Source organism: Choloepus didactylus, chromosome 20 (genome assembly GCF_015220235.1).
Source record: "Choloepus didactylus isolate mChoDid1 chromosome 20, mChoDid1.pri, whole genome shotgun sequence".
NCBI lineage: Eukaryota > Metazoa > Chordata > Mammalia > Pilosa > Megalonychidae > Choloepus > Choloepus didactylus.
In genome coordinates, this window is record NC_051326.1 from 3,913,674 (window position 1) to 3,941,050 (window position 27,377).

At 38.3% G+C, this 27,377-nt stretch overlaps 1 protein-coding gene across 2 annotated transcripts in view; it reads right to left on the reverse strand.

Annotated features, from left to right (window-relative positions):
• NBAS (NBAS subunit of NRZ tethering complex) overlaps positions 1-27,377 on the reverse strand; it is a 397,863-nt gene that overhangs the window by 353,286 nt on the left and 17,200 nt on the right. For both annotated transcript variants that reach the window (XM_037813443.1, XM_037813445.1), the window contains exons 7-9: positions 14,714-14,847; positions 12,841-12,974; positions 11,726-11,824 (exon numbers count right to left, since the gene is read on the reverse strand). In XM_037813443.1, the coding sequence (XP_037669371.1) occupies positions 11,726-11,824; positions 12,841-12,974; positions 14,714-14,847 (367 nt within the window). The remainder of the gene's footprint in view (positions 1-11,725; positions 11,825-12,840; positions 12,975-14,713; positions 14,848-27,377) is intronic.

The following is a 27,377-nucleotide window of genomic DNA, read 5'->3' on the forward strand; positions in this document are numbered from 1 at the left end:
CAAATGAAGATTGGGGTGTGATGGGGGGATGATTTGGGTGTTCTTTTTTACTTTTATTTTTTATTCTTATTTTTATTCTTTCTGGTCTAAAGAAGATGTTCAAAAATGGATTGGGGTGATGAAGGCACAACTATATGATGGTACTGTGAACAGTTAATTGTACACCGTGGATGACTGTGTGGCATGTGAATATACCTCAATAAAACTGAATTAAAATATATATATATATATATATATATATATATATATATATACACACACATACACACACAGTACCATTTGTCTAAATAATAATAAAAAAGAAAAAAAAAACAAAGAAGAAGAAGCAGGTATAGGCCAGATTCTGCCTGCAGGCTGCGGTTTGCCAACCTCACAAACAGAAAAGCTTACCAAGCATAGAAATTAGAAGACCTGAGTGTACCACTTAAAAGCTGTGCCTTCTTAGGAAAATTTCTTAGCCTCTCAGAGCCTATTTCTCCACCTATATGGTTATGACACCATTTCAAAGAATTGTAAAAATTGGGATTCAGTGTGTTTAAGTATCTGGTAATCAGCAGATGCTCTATAAAGTTAGTTTACTTTATTATAATATTTAAGCCAATTCAAGATCACTTTAGGCAGTGCCTAAAATTTGCAAAGCACTGTGCTAGCACTATAGAAAATACTGTACAGGGAAAAGAAGTTTTCACAGCTCTCATGGAGTTTACAATCTTGTAGATTAACTAGACTGTAATTTCACAAAAGAAAAGTTTGAAAAGGCCTGTTAAAAGCCTTGCATTTATACATTGTTTTCCACCTGAGCTCTTAAATTCTAATTCTTCCAAAGTGGGGCTTTCAATTCATTTGCTCAACAAATATTTAATGAGCACTTATTATGTGCCTGACCCTAAGTGATGAAAACAAGCTGTAAATAACACAAAGTCCCTGCCCCCATGGAGTTGACATTCTAATGCATCAGTAATGCTTTCTTCCTTTTATATATTTTGACAAAGCCAAATAAATGTAACCCTTGAACCAATATTGCCTGATACACCATGCAAAGCACCGTGCTGGGTGCTGGTGACAGAGTCCTAGGGCAGGGTCCTAGTCCAAGAGAGGCCACAGCCTGGTAGATGACTACCTGTTGAATGAAATTAATTTATTCATTCTTACTAACATAAAGATGGACCGTCACAGGTCAGCCCAAACAAACATCATATAGCAGGGCACGGGGTGGGGGGTGGGGTGGAACAAGAAAAACATTCTAGGCAGAGGAAAGAAAAAGAAGGCAGAAAGGCTTTAAAGAACAAAGACATTTGGAAAAATATAAGAATTTGCATATGACTGGAGTTATCAAGAGCAGGATCAGCAAACTACGGCCCCTGGACCAAAGCCAAAACATCAACTATTTTTGTAAAGAAAGTTTTATTGGAACACTGCCATACTCACTAATGTACACACTGCCTACAGCTGCTTTCACATTACAGTGGAAAAGCTGAGTAGTAATAGAGACTGTCTGGCTGGCAAAGCCTAAACTATTTATCATCTGGTCCATTGCAGAAAAAGTCTACTGACCCACTGTTCTACAACAAGGAAAACACGAGGGGGCATGATAGGCAACTAAAGGTTAAAAGTCAAACCAACAAGGGTCTTTTATCCTCAGCTACAGAGGATTCTCTCTATCCCAAAGAAAAGGATGTGTAAAGAGAAAAGTATCAGACTTGTATGTTAAGGCCTGTATTCCTTTCTGGGAACAAAACAGAAAATGAATTAGAGGACGATCAGACTGGAAGCAGTGGCTTTCTCCTTAAGCATCTGTGGTTCTCAGTTGGCTTTTCCAGTAAATTAGATACAAAGTAACGAGTGCCTGAATGTTATGGGTGGCAGTGAGATGGAGAGGAGACAGATTTGAAATAAAGTACGGAAGAATTAACAAGCCTTGAAGATTCATAAGAATGAGTTAAGAGTTAAGTAAGGTAAATCTCAGGTTTTGGCCTGGTGGAAATGCTATTTATCGAGATACGGGAATACAGAAGCGGCAGCAGGTTTGGAGGGAAAAATGATGAATACAGTTAGAACATAATGAATATGAGGCACTTAGGAGCTATCTAAGAAAAAATGTTCTGTGAGCGGACAGATAAACAGCTCTCCAGCCCTTCTGGGATACAGATTTAGGAAACATCAAATATACATTTAAGTGATTAAAAAACATGAGTTTGGATAAGGTTGCCCATAAAGAATACACAGAGTAGGTAAGAAAAAAAGCAAAAAGGCCAAAGGAATCTACTAAAAAACTACTGGAATTAATAAACAAGTTCAGCAAGGTTGCAGGATACAAGATCAATATACATAAATCAATTATATGTCTATATACTAGCAATGAAAACTCCAAAATAAAATTAAGGGAAGACACTGGTATACCTCTTCCAAATCATTTTTGACATATGAAAAGTATTGTTTACAACATATTTTTCCTTGATTCATTTGTTTAAAGTCAGCACACTTTTTAATTTAACCTTATCATGATCAAAAGCAAGAACAGAAGTCAGGCCTCCTGTCCGCTGTTCACTACGTATTCTATAACACCAAAACAAATACTTTTAAATATTCTATTTGTTCATAAAATATAATTAAGTATAATTCCTATAAAACAAGCTAAAAACTCAATACTCTTCTTTCACTTTTCCACTCACGGAAGTGTAGCATCCCTCATACCATAAGAAGACAGTCAACCAAGTCCAAATTAACCTCTTAAAATTTTATTTCCACAAATCTTTGCAGAGAAGTATGAAGTAGTCCTTACAAACAGGAAAAAAAGTATAATCAAAGTACAAAATATCCTGTTTAACATGAACGAAATTCACGGACATAGAATTATCACATCAAGTTAAACAACCAAAAGAGAGAGAAAGAAATTTCCCAGTTGAAGAGATGTAAAAATTTATAAAGGTCACTGAAGGCCCACTTAAAAGTAATTGCAACATAATGATAACTGAGCCCCTGCTATCAAAAAATCTCAAAACATAGGAGTAATAGAAGGGGTAAAAGCTGATTTCCCAAGCATTCCATTGTTTCCCAATCAGCAAAAAAGGTCAAACTAGGATGCATTTCCATCTCCTTCCCTGACAGACAGAGCAGGGTGCTAGGAATCAGGGGACCTACCCGTAACAGTCTAGATTAGCCATCTGGCAGGAAACAACACAGATCACAACATGCAGCCAGGACGCTCCACTTCCCTGCCGCCCCAGAAACAAATGCCGTGACCTCAAAACAAAGTCTGTGAAGCTTATCAAGTCCCTCAATTCACATTTAAGGGCTTCCACCTGCTCCAGGAAAAGGCAGCTCTCTCTGAGGACAGCAGCACCTCTTGATGTCTCTTCATTAAACCAACCTGAGCTTATGGGAAGAATTTTCTCAAGCTGGAGGAATGAGAAATTGACAGTCAAAATGAAAACTCCCTAATACAAGGTCAATTCAATCACTAACTTTCATACTTCCCAGTATGATGCTGCACACTAATCTCTTAAATGCCGATAATCTCCACATTACCAAAGGCCAAATGCACTCCTGCCTTGCAGTGGGAGATAATCGGCAGTGACCATAACTAAAGTTCTCATTCCTTTGCTACAAGCAATCCTTAATAAAATCATTAATTTTACCTAGTTAGAATTTATGGAAAATTTCCTAATGCAATTTATTCCTAACTGCTCTTCCAGCTCTCAATGTAGTATATCTTTTCATATATCAGTGCCCTGATTCACATAGAATACCTATGACCTTAGGAACTGGAGCGCAAAATCAGCCATTTTACAGCAACGTAACAGCTTCTACAAGCATCTCAGAGGTCTACTTGGTACCTACACCTCATAGGAACAGAACTAAATCTGCCCATACTTTTGCAAAACCTTTAAGGTAGGAAACTCTCAACACCTTCATCTGAACAATACAAAATTTAAACAGGTTACAAGGGTGACACGTTCAAGCAATATTGTGACCCTGCTGCATATTCTCCTGCATGCTTGTCCATTCTACCCCCAAGACTGTTTTCCTTCCACTTTTGTGCAGTGAAGTAACCATCATGTCATCTGAGAACTCATTCACACAACAAATAGGTTTAACCACACACACACACCCCACCACTAGCTATTTATTTGGAATACCCCTGTATCCCACCAGTATAAAGGAGTCATGCATTTAAAATGCTTAAGGTTTTCTTTAGGGGGAAAAAGGAAATCCACATGAGATGACTGAATCACTATTCACAAGCAAATGCAGCTCTTTACACTTTCTCCCATACCACTACCTAAAGGTATTCCACAGTCTCCCCTAAACAAATGCCTTAGAGTATGAACAGCTTCCTAGAGACTAAGGATGTTGTGCCAGTTTGAATGTATTGCGTCCCCCAGAAAAAGCCATATTCTTTGATGCAATCTTGTGGGGCAGACATTTTAGTGCTGATTAGATTGGAATTCTTTGAGTGTTTCCATGGAGATGTGCCCCACCCAACTGAAGGTGGTAACTCTGATGAGATATTTCCATGGAGGCATGGCCCCACCCATTCAGGGTGGGCCTTGATCAGTGGAGCTATGTAAATGAGTTGATGGGCAGAGGGAACTCAGTGCAGCTGTGAGTGACATTTTGAAGAGGAGCTACAGCCAAGAGGGACACATGGAAGAAAGCACAGGAGGTACAGATGAGAGACAGTTTGAAGATGGCTGTTGGAAGCAGACTCTTGCTCCGGAGAAGCTAAAAGAGGACAAATACCCCAAATGCAACTAAGAGTGACATTTTTGAGGAACTGCAGCCCATTCTTCAGGGAACTCTGCTTTTTGAGATGAGGGAAAATGATCAGCTATGCTTTGAGAAATGCTGACTTAGCTGGGAGATACTAGAGCTGGGTGATTGGCCACTAGATAATACACTAGTTTAGGCCTCAGGCAAGGAAGGCCTCCCTGTTACCTTGTGTATAATTGCTATCCTGTGTTTGTTCAACATTTTGGGCGCCTGCATATCACATTTTATTGTTAGTTTTTTTCCTGTGTTGATGAATAGATCTCATGTTCCAATTAGAGTGTCAGATTCTTGAAGGCAAAGACCATGTAGAGTTTGTCTTTGTGAGAGCGACTGTGTCCCAGCTCTTTGTGCCTGGGAGACCTAGCTCCAATTTCCTGAGTAAAGAAGGAAAATTAATTATGCTTATTTCTTTTTTCCTCTTTCCCTTTTCTTCTTTTCCGTTTTGTACTTTTTTCCATCCTCCACATTTTTTGCATTGGAGTGTTTGTTTCTGTTAGCTCCTAACACTCATACACATCTCTTTTATATCACTACCCGGATACAAACTTAAGAACCAGATGGCTCCGAACTAAATGCAAGAGTTAAAACTTTAAAATATTAAAATGTGCAGCGTGCAACAAAAGATTACAAGATAATCAAAGAAAAAGGAAATGACAGCTCATCCAAAGGACCAAGATAAAAATCTAGAAACCATCAATAAAGAACAGACTCTGAACATACTAGACAAAAACTTTTTTTTTTTAAATAATCATCAATATACTGACAGAGATAAAGGAAAACACAGAAAACAAACAAAAGGATATCAGGAAAACAATGAATGAACAATATGAGGATCTCAATAAAGGGACAGAAATTTTTAAAAGGAGCTAAAGAGAAATAATGAAGTTGAAGACCACAATAACAGAAATAAAAAATTCTCTAGATGGTTTCAACAGCAGATTGGAGCTGGCAAAAGAGATAAAGAATGAACTTAAGCAGCATTATTCACAATTGCCAAGAGATGGAAACAACCCAAATATCCTTCAACAGATGAGTGAATAAATAAAATGCGGTATATACACACGATGGAATACTACGCGGCAGTAAGAAGGAACGATGTCGTGAAACATATGACAACATGGATGAAACTTGAAGACATAATGCTGAGCGAAATGAGAATGAACTTGAAGACAAGACAAGTTAAATAAGTCACTAAGGAGTAGAAAGAAAAAAAGAACAAAGAAAGGTGAGAAGAGCCTGTGGAACCTGTGGGACACAATCAAGCATTTCAATGTATGCACTGTGGGAGTCCCAGAAAGAGAAGAAAGAAAGGGGCAGAGAGAATATTCAAAGAAATAATGGCTGAAAACTTCCCAAATTTAATGAAAGACATGAATGTACACATACAAGATGTCCCATGTATTTCAAACAGGATAAACCCCAAAAGACCTACACTGCCACATTTTATACTCAAACTATCCAATGCCAAATATAAAGAAGGAATTCTGTAAGCTGCAAGAGAAAAGCAACATGTCACATAAAAGAGAGCCTAAATAAGATTAAGTATCAATTTCTCATCGGCAACCATAAAGGCAAGAATGCAGTGGAATGACATACTTGAAGTATATTTCAAAATAAGGGAAAGAATAAGACATTCCCAGATACACAAAGCTGAGGGCGTTCATCACCACTAGACCAACCCTACATGTTTAAAGGAAAGAATAGACAATATATCAAAGCCACATAAAGAAATAAAGAACTCTGGTGAGATTAACAACATGGGTAAATATAAATGCTAGTAACATTGTGTTTTTGGTTTGTAACTCCACTTTTTACTTCCTAGGATCTAAAATGCAAATGCATAAGATATAATGATAAATCAATGGTTTCTGATTGTGGCAATGGGAAAATTCTAGAGTAATGGAAGATGGTGAGGGTAACAGAACATTGTGAATGTTGATCCCACTGAATGGGATGTTTGGGAATATAGACTGTAATTTTCATATCAATGTCAAATTTCTTGAACTTGACAACTCTACTTATCAAAAAAGAATATCCTTGTTTTTAAGAAATGTACATGGAAGTATTAAGTGTTTCAGGAGCATAATGTATACAATCTACTCAAGTGTTCAGAAAATAGACAGATAAATAGAGATAAAGAGATAGAGAGATAGACGGATGGAATGATAGAATGATATCGCGTATGTGGCAAAAATGTTAAAATTGTGGATCTGGGAGTCTCGGGTTGTGGGGGTATGTTGGAGTTCTCTGTAAAGGGGTTTGTATTACTTTCACAACTATCTTATACATCTGAAATTATTTCAAAATTAAAAGTTTAAAGAAAAACTAAATAAATATAGAAATGGGGGGAGGGGACAAGAGAAGGGGGCTTCAAACCTATAAGAAATGTTCCATTTCTTAAGCTATATGGTAACTACAAATCAGTTCATTTTATTATTATTCTTTATACCTTACACACACACACATACACACACACAAACACTTCTGGAGTATGAAAATTTCATAACTAAATTCTGAACAGAAAATAAGACCAGATCTATGACCAAACAGACTACAAAACTTATATAAATTTTCAATCAAAAATACTTAGGAAAAGAATGATTTTTCCGGTGGGGCAAGATGGCTGCATAGAGAGGAGTGGAAGCTAAGTAGTCCCCCTGGAACAACTACAAAAAACCAGAAACAACTAGTAAATAATCCAGAATAACTGCGGGGGGACAAACGAGACCATCCACTCATCATACACCAACCTGAATTGGGAGGAATGCCCGAGAACACAGCATAAAATCTGTAAGTAAAACCTGCAGAACCAAGTCGTGAGACCCCCTCCCCCATAGCCCGAGCTGCAAAGCCTCGTGGTGCCAGAGAGAAGCCCTCTCCCAGCAAGCGAATACAGCTCAGCTGAGCTCCAACTGGGGTTGTAAGTAGCGAGTGTGAACTGCTCACTACAGGTACGCAGCCCCAAAAAACAGACAGAGGCTTTGGGTGACGACTGACCTGAGAGAGCCGGAGGGTCGCCTTGGACTGGGTCTGAAGGGGACTGTTTCTTTTTTGGCTCAGTGGAGAAAGCCCCAGTCATTTTCAGTTTCCAGGGCTGTGACTCGGGGAAGGGCGGAGACAGCACAAGCAGAGAGCGAGACCACTGAAATGCTAATGACCTCCACCTGGGGGGTCTGTCTTCTCTAGGAGGAAAGGGGTGGGGCCCTTTCCATTCAGAACCAGACCCCAGAGCCTGGGGGAACACGGCCATACCTCCTCACACCAGTCAAGAATTATAGGCTAACAGGCATCACCTGCTGGGCAGAAAAGCACAGTGACCTGAGGCATCAAAGGGTGGAGCAATTTTCTAAGACACACCCTCAGGGAAACCAGATACTGAATATTTCTTCCCTCCGGGACCTGAGCCTGCTCTGGTCTGGGAAAACCTGATTTGGATAACCAAGGAAACCATGCCTAGACAACAGAAAATTACAACCTACACTAAGAAAAACAAAGTTATGGCCCAGTCAAAGGAACAAACGTACACTTCAACCGAGATACAGGAATTTAAACAACTAATGCTAAATCAATTCAAAAAGAATAGAGAAGATATTGCAAAAGAGATAGAGGCTGTAAAGGAAACACTGGGCATATACGGCAGAAATCAAAAGTTCAAAAAAACAAGTAGTAGAATCTATGGAAATGAAAGGCACAACACAAGAGATGAAAGACACAATGGAAACATACAACAGCAGTTCTCAAGAGGCAGAAGAAAACACTCAGGAACTGGAGAACAAAACACCTGAAAGCCTACACGCAAAGGAGCAGATGGAGAAAAGAATGAAAAAATATGAGCAATGTCTCTGGGAACTCAAGCATGAAACAAAGTACAATAATGTACGTATCATTGGTGTCCCAAAAGAAGAAGAGAAGGGAAAGGGGGCAGAAGCAATAATAGAGGAAATAATTAATGAAAATTTCCCATCTCTTATGAAAGACATAAAATTACAGATCCAAGAAGCGCAGCATACTCCAAACAGAAGAGATATGAATAGGCCTACACCAAGACACTTAATAATCAGATTATCAAATGTCAAAGACAAAGAGAGAATCCTGAAAGCAGCAAGAGAAAAGCGATCCATTACATACAAAGGAAGCTTAATAAGACTATGTGCAGATCTCTCAGCAGAAACCACGGAGGCAAGAAGGAAGTGGTGTGATATATTTAAGATACTGAAAGAGAAAAACCGCCAACCAAGAATCCTGTATCCAGCAAAGCTGTCCTTCAAATATGAGGGAGAGCTCAAAATATTTTCTGACAAACAGACAATGAGAGACTTTGTGAACAAGACACCTGTCCTACAGGAAATACTAAAGGGAGCACTACACAGTGATAGAAGACAGGAGTGCGTGGTTTGGAACACAACTTTGGGAGATGGTAGCACAACAATGTAAGTACACTGAACAAAGGTAACTATGAATACGGTTGAGAGAGGAAGGTGGGGAGAATGTGAGACACCAGAAGAAAGGAGGAAAGATAAAGACTGGGACTGTGTAACTTGGTGAAATCTAGAGTATTCAACAATTGTGATAAAATGTACAAATAAGGTCTTTTACGAGGGAGAACAAGCCAATGTCAACCTTGCAAGGTGTTAAAAATGGGGAGGCATTGGGGGAGGGATGCAATCAGCATAAACTAGAGACTGTAACTAATAGAATCATTGTATTATGCTTCCTTTAATGTAACAAAGGTGATATACCAAGGTGAATGCAGATAAGAGGGGGGGAGAGGGGAGGCATGTTAGACACTTGACATTGGTGGTATTGTCTGATTCTTTATTCTACTTTGATTTAAGGTTATTTTTCCTTTTGCTGCTTCCTAGCTGTCATTTTTTTTTCCTCTTTCTTTTGCCTATCTTCTTTGACTCTCCCTCCTGCCTTGTGGAAGAAATGTAGATGCTCTTATACAGATAGTGGTGAAGGTGGTGAACACATAAATGTATGACCATGCAGACAACCATCGATTATTTACTTGGGATGGAATGTATGGTGAGTGAACAAAACCATATTAAAAAAAAATGGGTTGACAACAAAACCTCGAGGGCAATATACTGAGTGAAATAAGCCAGACGCATTAGGACAATTATTGCAGGGTCTCACTGATAGGAACTAATTATAATATGTAAACTCATAGGCATGAAATATAAGGTACCAAGATATAGGACGAGGCTTAAGAATGGGGAGTGGTTGCTTAGTATGAGCAGAATGTTCAATTAGGATGAACTTAAATGTTTGAAAATGAACAGGGGTGTTGGTAGCAAGATGTGAGAATAACTAACAGTGCCAAATGGTGTGTGAATGAGGTGGAAAGGGGAAGCTCAGAGTCATATATGTCACCAGAAGGAAAGTTGGAAGTCAAAAGATGGGAATGTATAAAACTGAATCCTATGGTGGGCAATGTCCATGATCAACTGTACAAATAGTAGAAATCGCTTCCATGAACCAGAACAAATGTATGACAATACAATTAGAAGTTAATAATAGAGGGGCATATAGGGAAGAACTATATACCTATTACAAACTATATACTACAGTTAGTAGTATTTCAAAATTTTTTCATGAACAGTAACAAATGTACTATATCAATAATACGAGTCAACAATTGAGGGGGGTTGGTTAGGGATAGGGGAGGATTAGAGTTTCCTTTTCTTTTTTCATCTTTCACTTTATTTCTTGTCTGGAGTAATGAAAAGTTTCTAAAAATTGAACAAAAATTAAGTGTGATGGATGCACAGCTGTATGAGGGTACCCAGGGGCAAGTGATTGTACACTTTGGATCTTTGGATAATTGTATGGTATCTGAACAATCTCAATAAAAATGAATAAAAAATGGAAGGAAGGAAGGAAGGGAGGGAGGTAGGGAGGGAGGGAGGTAGGGAAGGAGGAAGGAAGGAAGGAAGGAAGGAAGGAGGAATTTCCATCCCCTTGGGGGATGCATTCCCCATGTCCCCACTGAGAATATGCATTCTCTAGAGAAGGGGTCAGCAACATTTTCCAGAAAGAGCCAGGTGGGATATGTTTGGGAACCTGTGGGCCAACATGGTCTCTGCTGCAACTGCTCAACTCTGACATGGTCAGGGGAACGCAGCCTCAGGCCAAGCGACAGCGAACGCGTGAGGCCGTGCCAATAAAACTTCATTTGTGGACATGAAAAAAAAAAAAAAAAAATACTTAGGAAAAAAGAACACTGAGGATCAGAGAGTTTAAGAATTCACTAATGGAAACAGAACAGGCCTAAAATTCAGAGCTCAAGGTAGGCTAGTGTAACTCAAAATTTGATATTTTCCCATTTAGAGAACCAAACAGTTAGCTTGGCTAATTTAGAAAATATATGTAAATTTCATTCTCAAGTAACAAAATAAAAGGGGAAGAATCACTGAAAATAGAAAAGGCCAAAAATTTCTAGTAACCCTTTCGACAAAAGGCAAGTGCATAGACAACTGGCATATATAAGAATGGGATACAGTTGTGGAAAGCCAACTGTGCAACAATCAGTGCAGCTGCAACGTGGAGGCTTTGACGAAAAGAGAAAGGAAATAATGTCTACTGAGGACTGTTGATGTGAAGGTACTTCAAATGCAGTATTTCATTAGTGTCCTCAATAATGCTCTGACTAAGGTATTATTCTCACTTTGTAATAAGAAGTTCAGAGAATTAAGAGAGAAGAAATTCCTCAATGAATATTTTCCCTGTATCCCAGCTGGCTCAGAGCAACTCCATCAGCCAGACAGAAAAGCATGAATGATCAGAAGACGACCATAACAATATTACAGACGTTTAGATAACTATTCACAAGAGGAGAAATGAAGAAGCCAAAATAAGGATTGCAGCTGAGTTTCTTCTATGTGGATCTGTGCCAAGTATCTATACCCACCTAGGAGTTCACTAAATATGAGAATAAATGGTTGCTTACCTGTGGCCTGGATGGTAAATAGCTGTGTTGATTCCATGAGGATAATAACTACTGAAGCTGAAACAGTGACTCTCTTGGTAGCTCTGATTTGTTCCAACACTAAATTTAAAAAACCACAATGAGATACCATCAAATGGCCACAAAAAATGTCTACAATTAAAAAGACAAAACATCAAGCATTGCCAAGGATATGAAACAACCAGTCTGAGACATTATTGCGGGAGTACAGGTGTTACAACATTTGGAAAAGGGTCTAATGGGCTCTTATGAAAATAAACTATATCCACCCTATGACCAGGCAATTCCACTCCAAGATATCAGCCCAAGAGAAATGAAAACGTATATCCATAAGAAGACTTGTAAAATAATGGTCATCCCAGCTTTATTCAAAATAGCCCAAAACTGGAAATTTATAGATCCATCAATAGAAGAATGGATAAACAAACTGTGAAATACTCATACAATGAAATACTACTCGGCAATAAAACAGAACTACTGATAATATAACAATAAGGATGAATTGCAAAATGTTATACTCAAGACTTAGACAAAAGGATCCATAAAATATCATCCTATTAATTTGAATTACTAAAACAGATAAAATTAAGCTCTGATGGAAAAAAAATTTTAACAGTGGTTGCTCTGGGGTAGGTGGAGACAGAGATTTACTGGGAGGGAGCACGAGCGTCACTTCCAGGTCTGCATCTTGACAGGGGTTTGAACTGCACAAGTGTTTGCATCTGCCATAACTCACTGAATGGTCCATTTAAGGTCTGTATACCTCACTGTATGTAAAAAGAAAAAAACTATAAACAAATTTTGAACTCTAACTAATAATATGCATTTTTTTAAGTTTCTGGGTATTGATGTCTGCAACTTACTCTGAAATGCATCAAATAAAAAAAGATTGATTATGGCTGGATAAGGGGGATGGACAGATGGATAGAAACGTGATATAGCAGCTACAGTAAAATGTTATTGTAAAATCTAAGTGGAGGTACAATTTTTCATAATAAAATGCTAGGGAAAAAAAAAAGCAACACCAAATTCTGACACTAAATCTGAGAAATAAACTTTATTTCAAATAGGGCTTCTCATATGAAGTACATTTTTACCTTACAAGATAACTTCTAAGTTCTCCACGGTAATTGATGACCAAGAGTTCTGCCGACCACTGTGCACTTGCTTTATATTCCAAAAATATCAATCCAGCAATAGCATAGCTCAAATCACCTGCAAAACTAGATGCCTGTAGAAGAGGGGAGAATTCAGTTACTAAAAAGACACTAGATAAAAATTAGCAGGTGCATACCTGGAGGACATCCAAGACACTGACCTTTCCAGGTTCACTTTAAATAAGACAGCCCCAGAATCTGCTCTGTGTACGCAAGAATCATGCAAGTCATAGTACCTAGTATTAGACGCCCAAGTCTAGTCCAGCCCTCCCAGCCTCCACAGCAGCTTCTATGGATGAGATGTTCACCTAGGTAAGTAAATTTCTGTTCAAAACTGCACTTCTATTGTTAAAAAAAAAAAAAAAAGTAACACCACCAATCAGCACCAAAGAATTCTACCAGCCTGTTTCCAGAAATAAACCTCCAAATGTTGATTTCCACTGCATAGTAGCCATTGCTAAAAAAAGGCTCCAATTGACCTCCATTTGCCTAATCAGCATCTTAGTCAAAGGAATGCATACTAAAACACTCACTCAATGCCAACTTTTTCCATCAACTAAATTTAAAGCAATACTGCTCAAGCTTTGAAGGCATGCACACCTTGGGAAGCACACATGATAAAGTTTATCACCCTAAATGGCTCCTCACTGTGTACAAACAGGCAATGCAATACTGCAGCCACGTGTGCTTACTAAACACTTGATTTGTGGCTAGTCTGAACTGAGATACACTATAAACATAAAATACTCACCAAATATCAAAGACAGTACCAAAGAAAGAATGTAAAATATGTCACTGATAAATTTTTATATTGATTACATGTTGAAATGATATTTTAGATATACTGGATTAAATAAAATATATTATGAAATACATTTCATCTGTTTCTTTTAACTTGTTTAATGCAACTACTAAATATTCAGAATTTCATAGATGACCATATATATGGCTTGCATCCTATTTCCATTAGACAGCAGTGGTTTAGAAAATAATAATCCAAATTCCTTGGTTTGGTTCCTAAGGACTTCCATATATCAGCAGAATAAGTTCAACATACTCTTTGAGTTTTTCTTTTCATTATTTCTTAACAGAAATCCTTCTCTTTATCAGTGGTTCTCCACCCGAGCTCCTCCTAGAGCCCCCTGGGGACTGTGAGGACAGCAGTGATGCCGAAAACCATCCAAGTCATGAAACCAGGACGTCCGGGGTGGAGCCTGCACAATCCAGGAATGTTTTGTCTTTTTCTTTTCTTAAAAAGCTCCCCAGGTGATTCAAGGATGCAATCAGAGCTGGAAGCTCTGTGTGGTCTGCCCTGCATTTGCCCATTTGTGGAAGGGGGCAATGACAGCAACAACAAAGCACCAGATTCCGAGAAGAGACACTTACTAACGGGGTTACCATAGGAAAAGTCACTTCACTCTTCCTCAATCCCAGTTTTCTAACCTGTAAAATGAGGACCATATCTACCCACCCTAACTCAAAGGATGTTGAGAACTCTACAAATACAAGTCATTAGGACCATTATTTTTTTTTTTCCTCCACTCTCCCTTTCAATTTCTATCTCCTTTAGGGAATCTGATTCCTAACTCCTGTCAAGCTGCTCCTGGTACATCTGCCTATTGATTTCTTTCCCTCACTGGAACTTTATAACAGCCTTCTTTACCTCTATTTAGTATTTACTTACCACTATGTTTTTGTAGTGGCAGTTTACATCTGGATAGTGCATTATAACACACACAGAGTAAATATTTCATGTAAATAGACCTAGAAGGCATTCAAAAAAATATGCTCCCAGTTTATCCTGTGTACATACCGGGGTAATGACAAAGAGTTCACTTCCCATGAGATCAAACACCCTCACAGTTCCTGTGCTTTCGGCATAGGCCAGCAGCGTACCATCATAGCTCCACGCGACCCGTCTCCACTGGGGTTTTGGGTCTTTCGGAACTAGAACGAAAAGAAAAGATGTGCTTTTAAACAATACATTATAAATAATTATAGTTAGCACATAGTTACTGCCACTAAAGCAAGTATTCAACCTCATTACTTCTAAGGAGCTCTCCTAAGGATCTGTAATCCTTCAGTTCAATAGAAAAAGAACAGTCCTCGGAAACCCACTTCAATAGCAAACTCTTCCCAGCTGATGTTAGTAACAAAGCCTGCTGACACCAGGGCCTGCCAAATGCTGAACACACCTCATCTAGTCAAGGCTCAGGAATATCCACTCACTTATGCAATTGAGAAAGATCAAAAGCATCAAGTACGGGAGGAAACTAAGTCCAACCCAGTGAGCTTAGCACTTCTAGAAGCTTAAAAATGAACATTTCAATTGAGATCTTTTAAATATATCAAATATAGATGCCAAGGAGAGACTAAGTGGAACTGGGCTGACACAGTATTAGAAAGGAAAAAATAAAGGGAAAAAACACCGTCCTGAGAAAGTACGGTGAGAACCATTCTCAGTCAATCCCACATCAGCACCTTGATCATTCAAGACTGGATTTTTTTTTCTGTTCTGAATTTTTTAGTACAGATACAATAGAGATAATAGGCTATCAGCTGCAAAGAAGAAACAGAGCTGTGTGAAAACTCTAAACTGTGTTAGGTTTGTCTGAGTTCAGTTTTTGTTTTGCTTCAGTTTCCCCTTTATTAGAACCCCAGAACTGACACCATAGACAGGACCAACGAGAATTCCAATGATTACTAGACAACACGAGTCAAGAGCAGAACAAAGAACCAAAGTGTCTGTCCCTCCCTTCTGAACAGTGCACGTTCCATTACAACATGCTACCTACCAGTAAGAGCTTAGATTTAGCCTTAGGATTGTCTCAAAATCTCAGAACTGCCATCGCCTTCTCTCTATTCCCTCTGCTAATATCTCAGTTCAGGTTCATCTCTTGCTTAGACTCTTATAACAGCCTCCTAACTGGTTTCTCCACCTTCTGTCTCTTCCCCTTTAATCCCTCCTCTATACTGTCTGAAGATATCTCCGTAAAATACAAATCTGAACGAGTATGACCTTCTATCGCTTTAAAATATCCAATGGTTCTCCATATCCAGAACCGAGTCCAAATGCCTCAACATACATAAAGGACCCTTTCGCCTCCTGCTACTTTCTCTATCACACACCCAACTACCCACCCATACCACAACCACCTGACAAATAAGTTAACCATGAATGCCAGGTCTCTGTGCTTTTAAGACATATTGCTTCCTCTACCTAGAATATTTGTCTCCAATCTTACTCATCCTTCCAGGCCTAGTCTGTTGCCTCCTCCTTCCTTCACACTCTTCAAAATTGACTGTTCCCTTCTCTGTGACCCAACATAGGTGGTGTGTATATATATATCTATCTTTCTTATTCTTTCTTATTCAAGACTGCCACTCCAGCCCTCGAAACACAGTGATTAATATTACACTAAGGAGTGGAGACTGACTCTCTCAGAAAAATGTATATTAACAGGGCAAGCTAAATGGGGGTAAGGGAGCCCCACCCTATAAGAACTACGAGACAATTAAATGTGGGTTATATAGTCAAAGTGTTCTCTCTACCTAATAGAGAGCTATGGTGTAGAACTCACCTCTGTAACGTATGTTCTGCATATGAGGAAAGAATATCAATGCATTTCTTCAGTTTGGCTATTTATCAGTAGGCAAAAAGCAAACAAAAAATACAAGAAAGGCCCCTGAACATAGAGAATCTAATGGATTTTATTAAAGCCTAATAAGACACTGCATAAACTCTAGAAAAGCAATTTTTTTTAAATGAGAATACAACAAAGAGAAAGATCTGTTCCCTGTCTTCAGACAGCTGGGGGGAAAAAACTCAAACTAGGAAGGAAGACAATGACACGAAATGATAAAACAACACAAGAGTAGAATACCACATAAGCACAGATGCTACATAAAAGCCAGCAAGAGGACTATTTAATGCCCTGAAAAATATTCATGTGCTAAGGAAACACAGCAAATATTTTTCCATTATTATTGTTTTACCTGTGATAACAGATTTTCCTCTTATTTCATTTTGATAGGATGAAATAGATTTATGCACTACACTTTGATTCTGTCTGAAATAAGTTCCATCTGAAGGGGATTTGTTTTTCCTATTACTGCTAAGCGTAACCAGTGCTCCAGACACTCAGCATGTGTTTTGACCCAGATAAAGATATGTTTTCATTACAAGATAAGATTATACATAACAATGTGAAAATAAAGACTTTAACATGGATTTTTTCCATCCGCCTGTGTGTTTTTGGAACGGAATGAACAGTAGAGATTGTTGCAAAGCAAGCATCACTGGTGTTTTCTATAAATTATTCAAAAAAGCTGACAGCGAAAGTTAACTCACAAATTGGTGATTTATTCGTTCATAATGAAACTGTTATTACTCTCACATTTGCACCACCTTCAGCCCCTTATACTGCCCAGTTGCCAAGCTCTGTCCCACCTCAGAACTTTCATAAATGTTGTCTTCCACGCCTGAAACACTCGTCCCCTACATCCCTGGCTGCCTCCTCCTCATCCTTCAGGTGTCAATATAACCATCACTTCCTTAGGATGGCATTCTCTGGCCACCATAAGTAGCCGCTGAGACCCATTATCCTCCACTGCTCCAATTATTCCATTTCCTTCACAGCCCTCATCCTAAAGAATAACTAGACATTCCAAAATGTCAGGAGCTGTGTCCATTGTGTTCATAACTTCACTGCCAGTGCCCAGTACTGTGGTGGTGCATAATAAATGAAATATGGTTCACATCCTTGCAGTGGAATACTCTGCTGACTTTTAAAAAGTTGAGACACATCCATAGACCCTGCCTGTGCAAGATACTATCAATACAGTAAGGGGGAGAGGGCCAAAGAACATATTATAAAGTATGACTCCATTCTGATAAAGAAAAAGAAGTCACAACATGTATATACAGGTTCATACAAGCACAGAATGTTTTATATGACATCATTAATAAAAGTTCATATTAAGAATATAAATTAAGAAATTAAGAAAAAAGATAATCGTTTTTTGTTTTGGTTTTTCTACTTTTGCATTATTGAAATTTGCTACACATAGGTATTGCTTTTGTAATTAAAAAAAAGATTACTGGCTTCAGCCTAGGCCTCTCACCCTATACAAATATGTAATAGAACCATTTCAGACATGGGACTACAGGCAGTGCAAGGATGTGATCACTAGGAGAAGCAGAGCAAACAGCATGATCTCCGAGGTCACCCGCGCTCTCTGCCAGGAAGCACTTTCCAGATAAGGACACACCAATGGCACCCCAAGCAGGGCACACAGTCTCAAGGAACAGATGAGACACCTTGGAGTTTGGAGCCACTAAGCTGACAGGGATTTGTAAGGCAGCATCCTGAAGAAAAGGGAATGAGGCAGAGAAGGAGCTTCAAAAATCTGCTTAGAGAAATATTTGGGTCTTTGGCCAAATACAAAGATGCACACACAGAAACACTTTGCAAGGCCAAGGAGAAAATACAACTACCAAAGCGTGGAGAGGATCTGGAAATGCCTGAGTTCCAGGCAGCCATCATGGAGAGACTTCACTGAACCCCAAGCATTCAGAAGAGAGCCCAGAAGTGCCTCACCTTCAATGTAAGGCTGATCTACCCCAAAAGGAACTCTAAACCAGATCTCACAACACCCAAAAAAAATCCTTAAAAACTAGGCTAGAGGGAAGAAGATGGAGGCATAGAGAGGAATGGAAGCTAGTCAGTCCCCCTGGAATAACTAATAAACAACCAGGAACAACTAGTAAATAATCTGGAATAACTGTGGGGGTACAAAAATGACTGTCCACTCATCATACACCAAACAGAATTGGGAGGAATGCCCAAGACGGCAGCATAAAATTTGTAAGTAAAAACTGCGAATCCAAGCCAGGAGCCCCCTCTCCCCCCATGGCCCGAACTACAAAGCCTCATGGTCCTAGACAGCAGCACTATCCAAGCAAGTGAATATGCTCAGCTGAGCTCCAACTGGAGTTTTAATTAACAAGCGTGGACTGCTCAACAAGCTATGAATCCCCAACAAGCAGACAGAGGCTTTTGGTGACAACTGACCTTGGAGAACTGGAAGACATCTCTGGGAGGGAGGGAGAGCATAGAGGACCGGGTGCTACCTCCGGCCGACAGGTGAAAGTGAGGCGGTCCTCAGACTGACCCTGAAGGGGGCTTTCTGTCCCTTTTTTGGCTCAATGGAGAAAGCCTCAGCCATTTTCAATTCTCAGCGCTCTGACCAGACAAGGGTGGAGATAACACAGGCAGAGAGTCTATTCAAATGTAAATGACCTCGCTCTAGGGGATGTCTTTTCCTTAAGAAGAAGAAGGTGGTACCAAGCTCTACTACTCGCTTCCATTCAGACCCAGACCCCAGAGCCTGGGGGAAAACAGCCACAGGCTACACCTCCTTACACCAGTCTAGAGCTACAGACTAATAGGCACCACCTGCTGGGTGGAAAAGCACAGTGACCTGAGGCCTCACAGGGTGCATCAATCTTCTAAGACACACCCTCAAGAAGACATGATACTATTGCCTCCTTCCAGGACCTGAGCCCGTTCTGGTCTGGGAACACTTGATTGAGGTAACCAAGGAAACCAGATGCCTAGACAACAGAAAACTACAACCTACACTAAGAAAAACGAAGTTATGGCCCAGTCAAAGGAACAAACTTGCACTTCAACTGAGATACGGGAATTTAAACAACTAATACTAAATCAATTCAAAAAGTTTAGGGAAGCTATGGCAAAAGAGATGAAGCGTATAATGAAAACAGTGTGCGTACATCAGGTAAAAATCAAAAATTCAAAAAAACAACTGACAGAATCTATGGAAATGAAAGGCACAACACAAGAGATTAAAGACACAATGGAGACATACAATAGCAGATTTCAAGAGGCAGAAGAAAACACCCAAGAACTAGAGAACAAGGCACCTGAAAGCTACACACAAAAGAACAGATAGAGAAAAGAATGGAAAAATATGAGCAATGTCTCCAGGAACTTAAGGACAAAACAAAATGCAGGAATGTACGTGTCATGGGTGTCCCAGAAGGAGAAGAGAAGGGAAAAGGGGCAGAAGCCATAATAGAGGAAATAATCAATGAAAACTTCCCATCTCTTATGAAAGACATAAAATTATAGATCCAAGAAGCATAGCATGCCCCAAACAATAAATCTGAATAGGCCTACGCACCAAGGCACTTAATAATCAGATTATCAAAAGTCAAAAATAAAGAGGGAATCTTGAAAGCAGCAGAGAAAAGCAATCCATGACATACAAAGGAAGCTTGATAAGACTATGTGTGGATTTCTCAATGGAAACCAAGGAGGCAAGAAGGAAGTGGGGTGATATATTTAAAATATAGAAAGAGAAAGGCCACCAACCAAGAAACCTATATCTGGCAAAACCGTCCTTCAAATACGAGGGAGCGTTTAAAATATTCTCTTGACAAACAGTAAGAGAGTTTGTGAACAAGATAACTGTTCTAGAGGAAATACTAAAGGGAGCACTACAGACAGAAAGGAAAAGACAAGAGTGAGAGGTTTGGAACACAATTTTGGGAGACAGTAGCACAGCAATGTAAGTACACTGAACAAAGATGACTGTGAGTATGGTTGAAAGAGGAAGATCAGGAGCATGTAGGACACAGAAGGAAAGAGGAAAGATAAACACTGGGACTGTATAACTCACTGAAAATTAGGGTGCTCAACCATTGTGATGAAAGATACAAATATGTTTTTACATGAGGTAGAACAAATGAATATCAACATTGCAAGGTCTTAAAAATGGGGCGGAATTGAGGGGAAAATACAATCAATGCAAACTACAGACTACAGTTAACAGAAACAGTGTATTATGCTTTCTTTAATATAACATAGACAATATACCAAACCTAAATGCATATGGGGGGTGGGGACATAAGGGAAGAGTATGGGACTCTTGGCATTGGTGACAGACGTTGTCTGACTCTATTCTACTTTAGTTTAATGCTGTCTTTCCTTTTGTTGCTTCCTAGCTGTCATGTTTGTTTTGTTTTGTTTCTTTCTTTTTTTCTTTTTTTTTCTTTTTCTCTTATCTCTCTACCTTCTTTGACTCTTCCTCCTCCTTTGTGGAAGAAATGGAGATATCCTTATACAGATAGTGGCAAAGGTGGTGAATACATAAATAGGTGACTATACAGGGAATCATCAACTGTTTACTTAGGACGGAATGTATGGTGTATGAACAAAAGCGTCTTAAAAAATGGGTTGATGAAGAAACCTTGAGGGCACTATACTGAGTGAAATAAGACAAACACATAAGGACAACTATTGCAGGGTCTCACTCATACGAACTAATTACAATATGTAAACTCATACACATGAAATGTAAGTTATCAGGATATAGAACAAGGCTGAAGAATGGGGAGCAGTTGCTTATTATGAGAAGAATGTTCAACTAGGGTGAACTTAAACGTTTGGAAATGGACAGAGGTCATGGTAGCACATTATGAGAATAACTAACAGTGGTGAACGGTGTGTGAAGGTGGTGGAAAGGGGAAGCTCAGAGTCACGTATGTAAAGTTGGAGGTTAAAAGATGTGAATCTTGTGGTGGACAATGTCCATGATTAACTGTACAAATATTAGAAATCTCTCTCATGAACTAGAACAAATGTATGACACTGTAACTAGAAGTTAAGAATAGAGGGGCATATAGGAAAAATATATATATACCTATTGCAAACTATATACTACAGTTAGTATTTTAACATTCTTTCATCAACTGTAATAAGTGTACTATACTAAAACTATGAATCAATAATGGAGGGAGGGTGGTTAGGGGTATGGGAGGATTTGAATTTCCTCTTTTTGTGTGCCTTTATTTCTTTTCTCGAGTAATGAAAAAGTTCTAAAACTTGAAAAAAAAAATGTGGTGATGGATGCACAGCTGTATGATGGTACCATGGGCAACTGACTATACACTTTGGATCGCTGGATAATTGTATGGTATGTGAACAATCTCAATAAAAAAAAGAAAATTCAAAAAAAATTTTTTTAAAAAATTTTTTCTTAAAAACTAGGCTGTTCAGTTTTATACAAAAAAAATAGTGATGGAAATGGAAAATGGAGATAAATATAAAATTTATTTCATTGTTTTTTAATTTCTTAAAAAGTTACCTGACAAAAGTATCAAAAGGTACTGGACAGATTAAAGCAAAAATAATAAGCAAAATATTGTGGGGTTTAAAATATGTAAAAAAATATAACAATAGTACAAAGAAGTAGGAAGGAATGGATTTAACATAATTTTTAAATGTATACTGTAATCCTAGAGCAAATGCTAAATATAAAGAAAATAGATATACCTAATAAAGTAATAGTGGAAATAAAATAGAGTAAAAATGTTCTAATTAAACCAAAAGAAGGCAGGAAAAGAAAGAAAAAATAAACCAAAACAGATAGGATAAACTGGGAAAACAAACAGCAATATGGCAAAACAAAACCCAAACAGATCAATAACTGCATTAAATGTAAATATTCTAAACACTCCAATTAAATGACAGAAATTGTTCGACTAGGAAAAAAAGCAAGACCCAATTACATGTTCTCTACAAGAGATGTACATTAGGCACAAATACAGAGATTAAATGGAAAAGGAAAAGGAAAAGACATAGCATGGAAATGTTAATCCTAACAAATCTGGAGTGCTGTTAATATCACACAAAACAGACTCCATCCAGGACAAGAAGTATAACTAAAAATAAAAAGAGATATTTCATCATGACAAAGGGGCCACTTCATCAAGATAAAACAAATCCTACATATACACCTAAAAACTAGGCTCCGAAATGCATCAAGTAAAAACTGACAGAATTAAAGGGGAAAATAAACAAATACACAATTGCAATTGGGAATTTCAATGTTCCTCTCAGGAACTGATAAAACCAGAGAGAAAATCAGTGCAGAAACAGAAAACTTGAACACCTCCATCCACCCAACTCAAACTAACTGATATTTATAAGACACAATATCCAATAACTGCATCACACTCAAGCACCCAATTCTTTTAAGTGTACATGGAATATTCGTGAAGATAGACCATATGCTGGCCCAAAACTCAAGCCCCCAAAATTTAAAAGGTTAAAATCATATTGTGTATGTTCTCTGACCACAGCAGAAGTAAAGTAAATATGAATAATAAAAAGATGTTTATATCGGAACAGGCTTCAATGCTTATATTAGAAAAGAAGAAAGGTTTAAAATCAGTGATCTAAGCTTCCATCTTAAGAAGCCAGAAAAACAGGGGTAAATTAAATCCCATAGGCAGAGAGAGGAAATAACAAAGATGAAAGCAAAAATCAAAGAAAACGGACAACAGAAAAAGAAATCAGTGAAATCCAAAGTTTATTACTGGAAAATGCTAATAAACTGATAAAAAAAAAAAAAAAAAAAAACACAACTCTGCCTCTTTGATCAAGAGGAAAGAAAAAGAACAAAAATTACCAACATTAAGAATGAAAGAGAAAATATCAGTACAGAACCTCCAGATAGTAAAAGAACAATATTATAAACAACTTTAACCCAGTAAATTCCATAAATTCTATAATTTATATAAGAAATTCTATAAATTTATTATACAAATTCTATAACTTAGAGATAAATTCCATGAAAAAGTGAAACTGAAACAAGAAGAAATGGAAAATTTGAAAAACTTTAAATCTATTTTAAAAATTAAATGCAGAATTAAAATCCTACTCACAAAGAAAACTCCAAGATTCACTGGTGAATTCTATAAAACATGTAGGAAAGAAATAATTCCAATTCTATGCAAACTCTGCCCAGAACTAAAAAAGGAGCCACTTCTCAAACCGCATCATGAAGCCAACTCCACCCCTCCGCTGCTCATCAGAGCCAGAGCCCCGCCCCTCAGAACAGGTGCAGCGGCGCGGCCTGGGGTAGCCATCACCTGCACAGGGCTGCCCTGAGGGGCCTCAACTGGGGCCCTGAGAACATTAGTCGCTCGCTACCTAGACACCAGGCCTGTGGGCACCTTGGGGACGATCTGGACAGTGGGGGTCTTACATCCTAACATCTAGGACATTATCCAGCAGAAAAGATCAAAAACATCAGTCTAGGAGTAAAGCAGAGTTAACTGCCTAACAGTAAGTGAAGAAAGCAGATTATCAAACATACTTTCATAGAACTGATCTAAAATAATACATTCTTAAAGAAACATGCTGAAAGAACAGACCATAAAACGTTAATAGTACTTTTCTCTAGTGGTGAACTAACTTTTCATTTCTACTTTTTGCTCATTCACACCTTCTCAAATTCCTACTGAGAATGTACATTATTTCTGCAAAAAGAAAAAAAAAATATTTTCTCTAAAAATACAAAAGGGAGAAATGGTTGTCATAATCTGAGGCTCGTGGACCTCAGTTCTGGAGGGGGCTTCATAGAGCCTATGCTTCCCAGCCTTTCTCGTATCTTAGAACATCAAACACGCGTGGCGGCCAAGGGCACTCGGATGCGGCTGCTGGCCGGAGAGGTAACCGGCCACCGAGAGGCTGATGGACTCTAAGCACAACTACCGCCTGTCCTAGGCAAGTTGCTCCTCACCACCTGGGAAGCTCTGGTTTATGGCATCTCAAAATCAGAATTATGAGAGGAATCTCTTGATTAACACAGTGCAGCTCTAAAAAGTTTAAGTTTGTGTGCCATTACACTATTGAAGACAGAAACAAAAGACGGATTACTACTTATGGCTTGGCAAACAGCCAAAACAAGTTTCAATCCACATTTATAAGTCTCAAGTTGCATATCTTTTATAAAACAATAACTGAAAAATATCAAGGTGGAATCAAATAGCTCCAATTTCAGCTTGTAGACTATACCATGCAGCTTCAAAAATGCCTGACAAAAATTCGGCTCCTTTTCTCTAGGCACACCTAGAAAATATCGTTTGTTCTGCAAAGAGGAGTCAAATAACATACAAATGATCGTTACCTCACGTTACATAAAATGGAAGGAAGCTATTAATGCAGCATTAAGGTCATAAATTCATACATTCTGAAGCCAAAAGAATACACCGCTAGTTCTCACAGCATTTTTAGCATATCCATGTTGCCACATCAACTGGACAAATGAAAAACTCTAACAAATATTATAATTTGAGTGAACTATAGGAGTAAGCCTCCCATTTTCATGTTACCTTGCTGATTTCTAGGTTGACTTACTGGCTAGAACAGGTCCCCACATGTCAGACTCACCCCTACATCCAGAGCATGCTCCTCAGACACCCACTGCAGGCTCCCCTTGACTCCCCAAACCCCACCCTCCCCAAGAGCAGCACTGGGAGAAGCAATCAATAACCACAGTTACTCTTCCAGGAGCATCTAGCTCTTCATACCTAAGCCAGCCAGGTCTGTTCTACCCTAATAAGCACCGGTGGGGAAAGTATAGGGGGTAAATTGAGAAAACATTAGGAGCCTAAGCTTTAAAAAAAACACACTTAAACACTACCCTCCCTTCCATTATTCTCAAAAGGATTCTAAGCTAACCGAGAAGGGGAACGTCTTCTGTACTCTTACTCTCCTAGTTATGATACGAATACACGTGTGTGCATTGGAAATGAAAGTCATGAATGTCATGACAATTATTCCTACATTTATATCTATGATAATATATATTATAAATCTACATACACTCATGAATTTTTCAAATAACAAACAGGAAACAGGTAAATATACTTCATTTATACATTCTTATATGAAAATCATTTTAATTGCTCCCAAGAGCAGGTGATTGTCAAAATTATGCAGGTACTATTACTCTATTACTCAGTTGATAGAATCAAAATCTGCATGCCTACTATGTGTAAAGCACCATTCTAGGCATTAGGAATTTTAAAAAAAAATGATGAAGACATGGACCCAGTCTTCAAAGAATTTACCATCTAAAAGGGAATCAGACAAACAGACAATTAAAAAAGAAACGTATACTCAAATGAGCATTGTGATCTAGGTACAAACAAGTACTAGGGAAACATTAAGAAAGCTGTTGAAACAGTGTAGAAGAGGGGAGGGAGGAATAAAATATGCAGGGCTAGTTATTCATATATAAAGGTAGGAGCTCCTAGGCAACATGAACAATCTGTATCAAGGTACGAGAGCACAGCAGGGTTGGAAAACCGCAGGTTGCTTTGTGTTAGAGCACAGAATACAGCAAGGAAATCTTACAGGATAGACAGGCAGATTGTGAAAGATATTGTATTCAGAATTAGAAAATATGGACTGCATTCTACAGTCAATGGCGAACAACAAATATTTTAGGCATCATAATAATAACAATATTTCCTAAGTACTTATTATGTACCAACATTATACTAAGAGCTTTTCAAATATCAGCTCATATAACTTTCTCACAATACAATCTACAAAATTATGCCCATTTTACAATAGTGAAGTTGGGGCTCAGAGAGGTAAAATGGCCTGCCCAAAGTGGTATCTTTGAAGTCTGGAATAAGACGAATATTCAGTATCACTTCTTCTGTTTGATTTTTTAATGCAGTCCTAGTAAGGCACTAAGACAAGAAATAGAAATCAAATATATGGATATTGGAAAGAAATAAATAAAACTTATTATTCACAGATCTTATGATTGTCAACTTGGAAAATCGGAATGAATCTGCAGACAAGTTATTAGTTTTAGTAAGAGAGTTTAACATACTAGCTAGATATAGTAAGATCTATATACAAAATTGCATTTCTGACAAAAAGCAACTTATAAAAGTATATTGTTTATAATAGAACTAAAAAAATAAAACCTACCTAGAAATAAGCTATGAACTGTTGCTTAAAAAACAAAAAAAAAAAGGGTAGAAAGCAGTTGAGCCACATTGGAAGGGTAACCTGACAGAATTATCACTTAGGAATGGTCACTTTGGCAAGCAGTGTGAACTGTAGATTAGCGAAGAGCAAATCTAGAAGAAACTCTTGTCAGGAGGTGATTGCAAGAAATTAAGTAAAACTATCAAGAGCTTGAACCAGGGCTGTCATGGCTGAAGCGGAGAAGGGGCAGGGAAGAGACACTGAGACAGATCACAGAGCCTGGTGAGGTTTAGCTAAGGTGGTTCTTCTCCATCGCAGCGCGAAGTACAACCTCAGCAAATTACCCATAACTCTTCCTGGACAGACGGTAAACCCCTAAATCTAGGTGTCCGGTATTTTGTTCCTCACTGTGTACATAGTACCCAGGACAGTGCTTCATAAATATTTATCAAAGAAAGGAAGAAGGAAGGGAGGAAAGGAAAAAGAAGAGAAAAACTCTAGATTTCCGGTGCAGGCGACCACAGGCAATGGCGTGACAGACTATTCAGGGATAGAAAAGAAGGAACAGATCATAAGTTTATATAAATATATAGGTGTTTTTATATTTGCTTTTAAGTTACAGTGTATACTCTGTCTCCATAAAAACCCCATTAC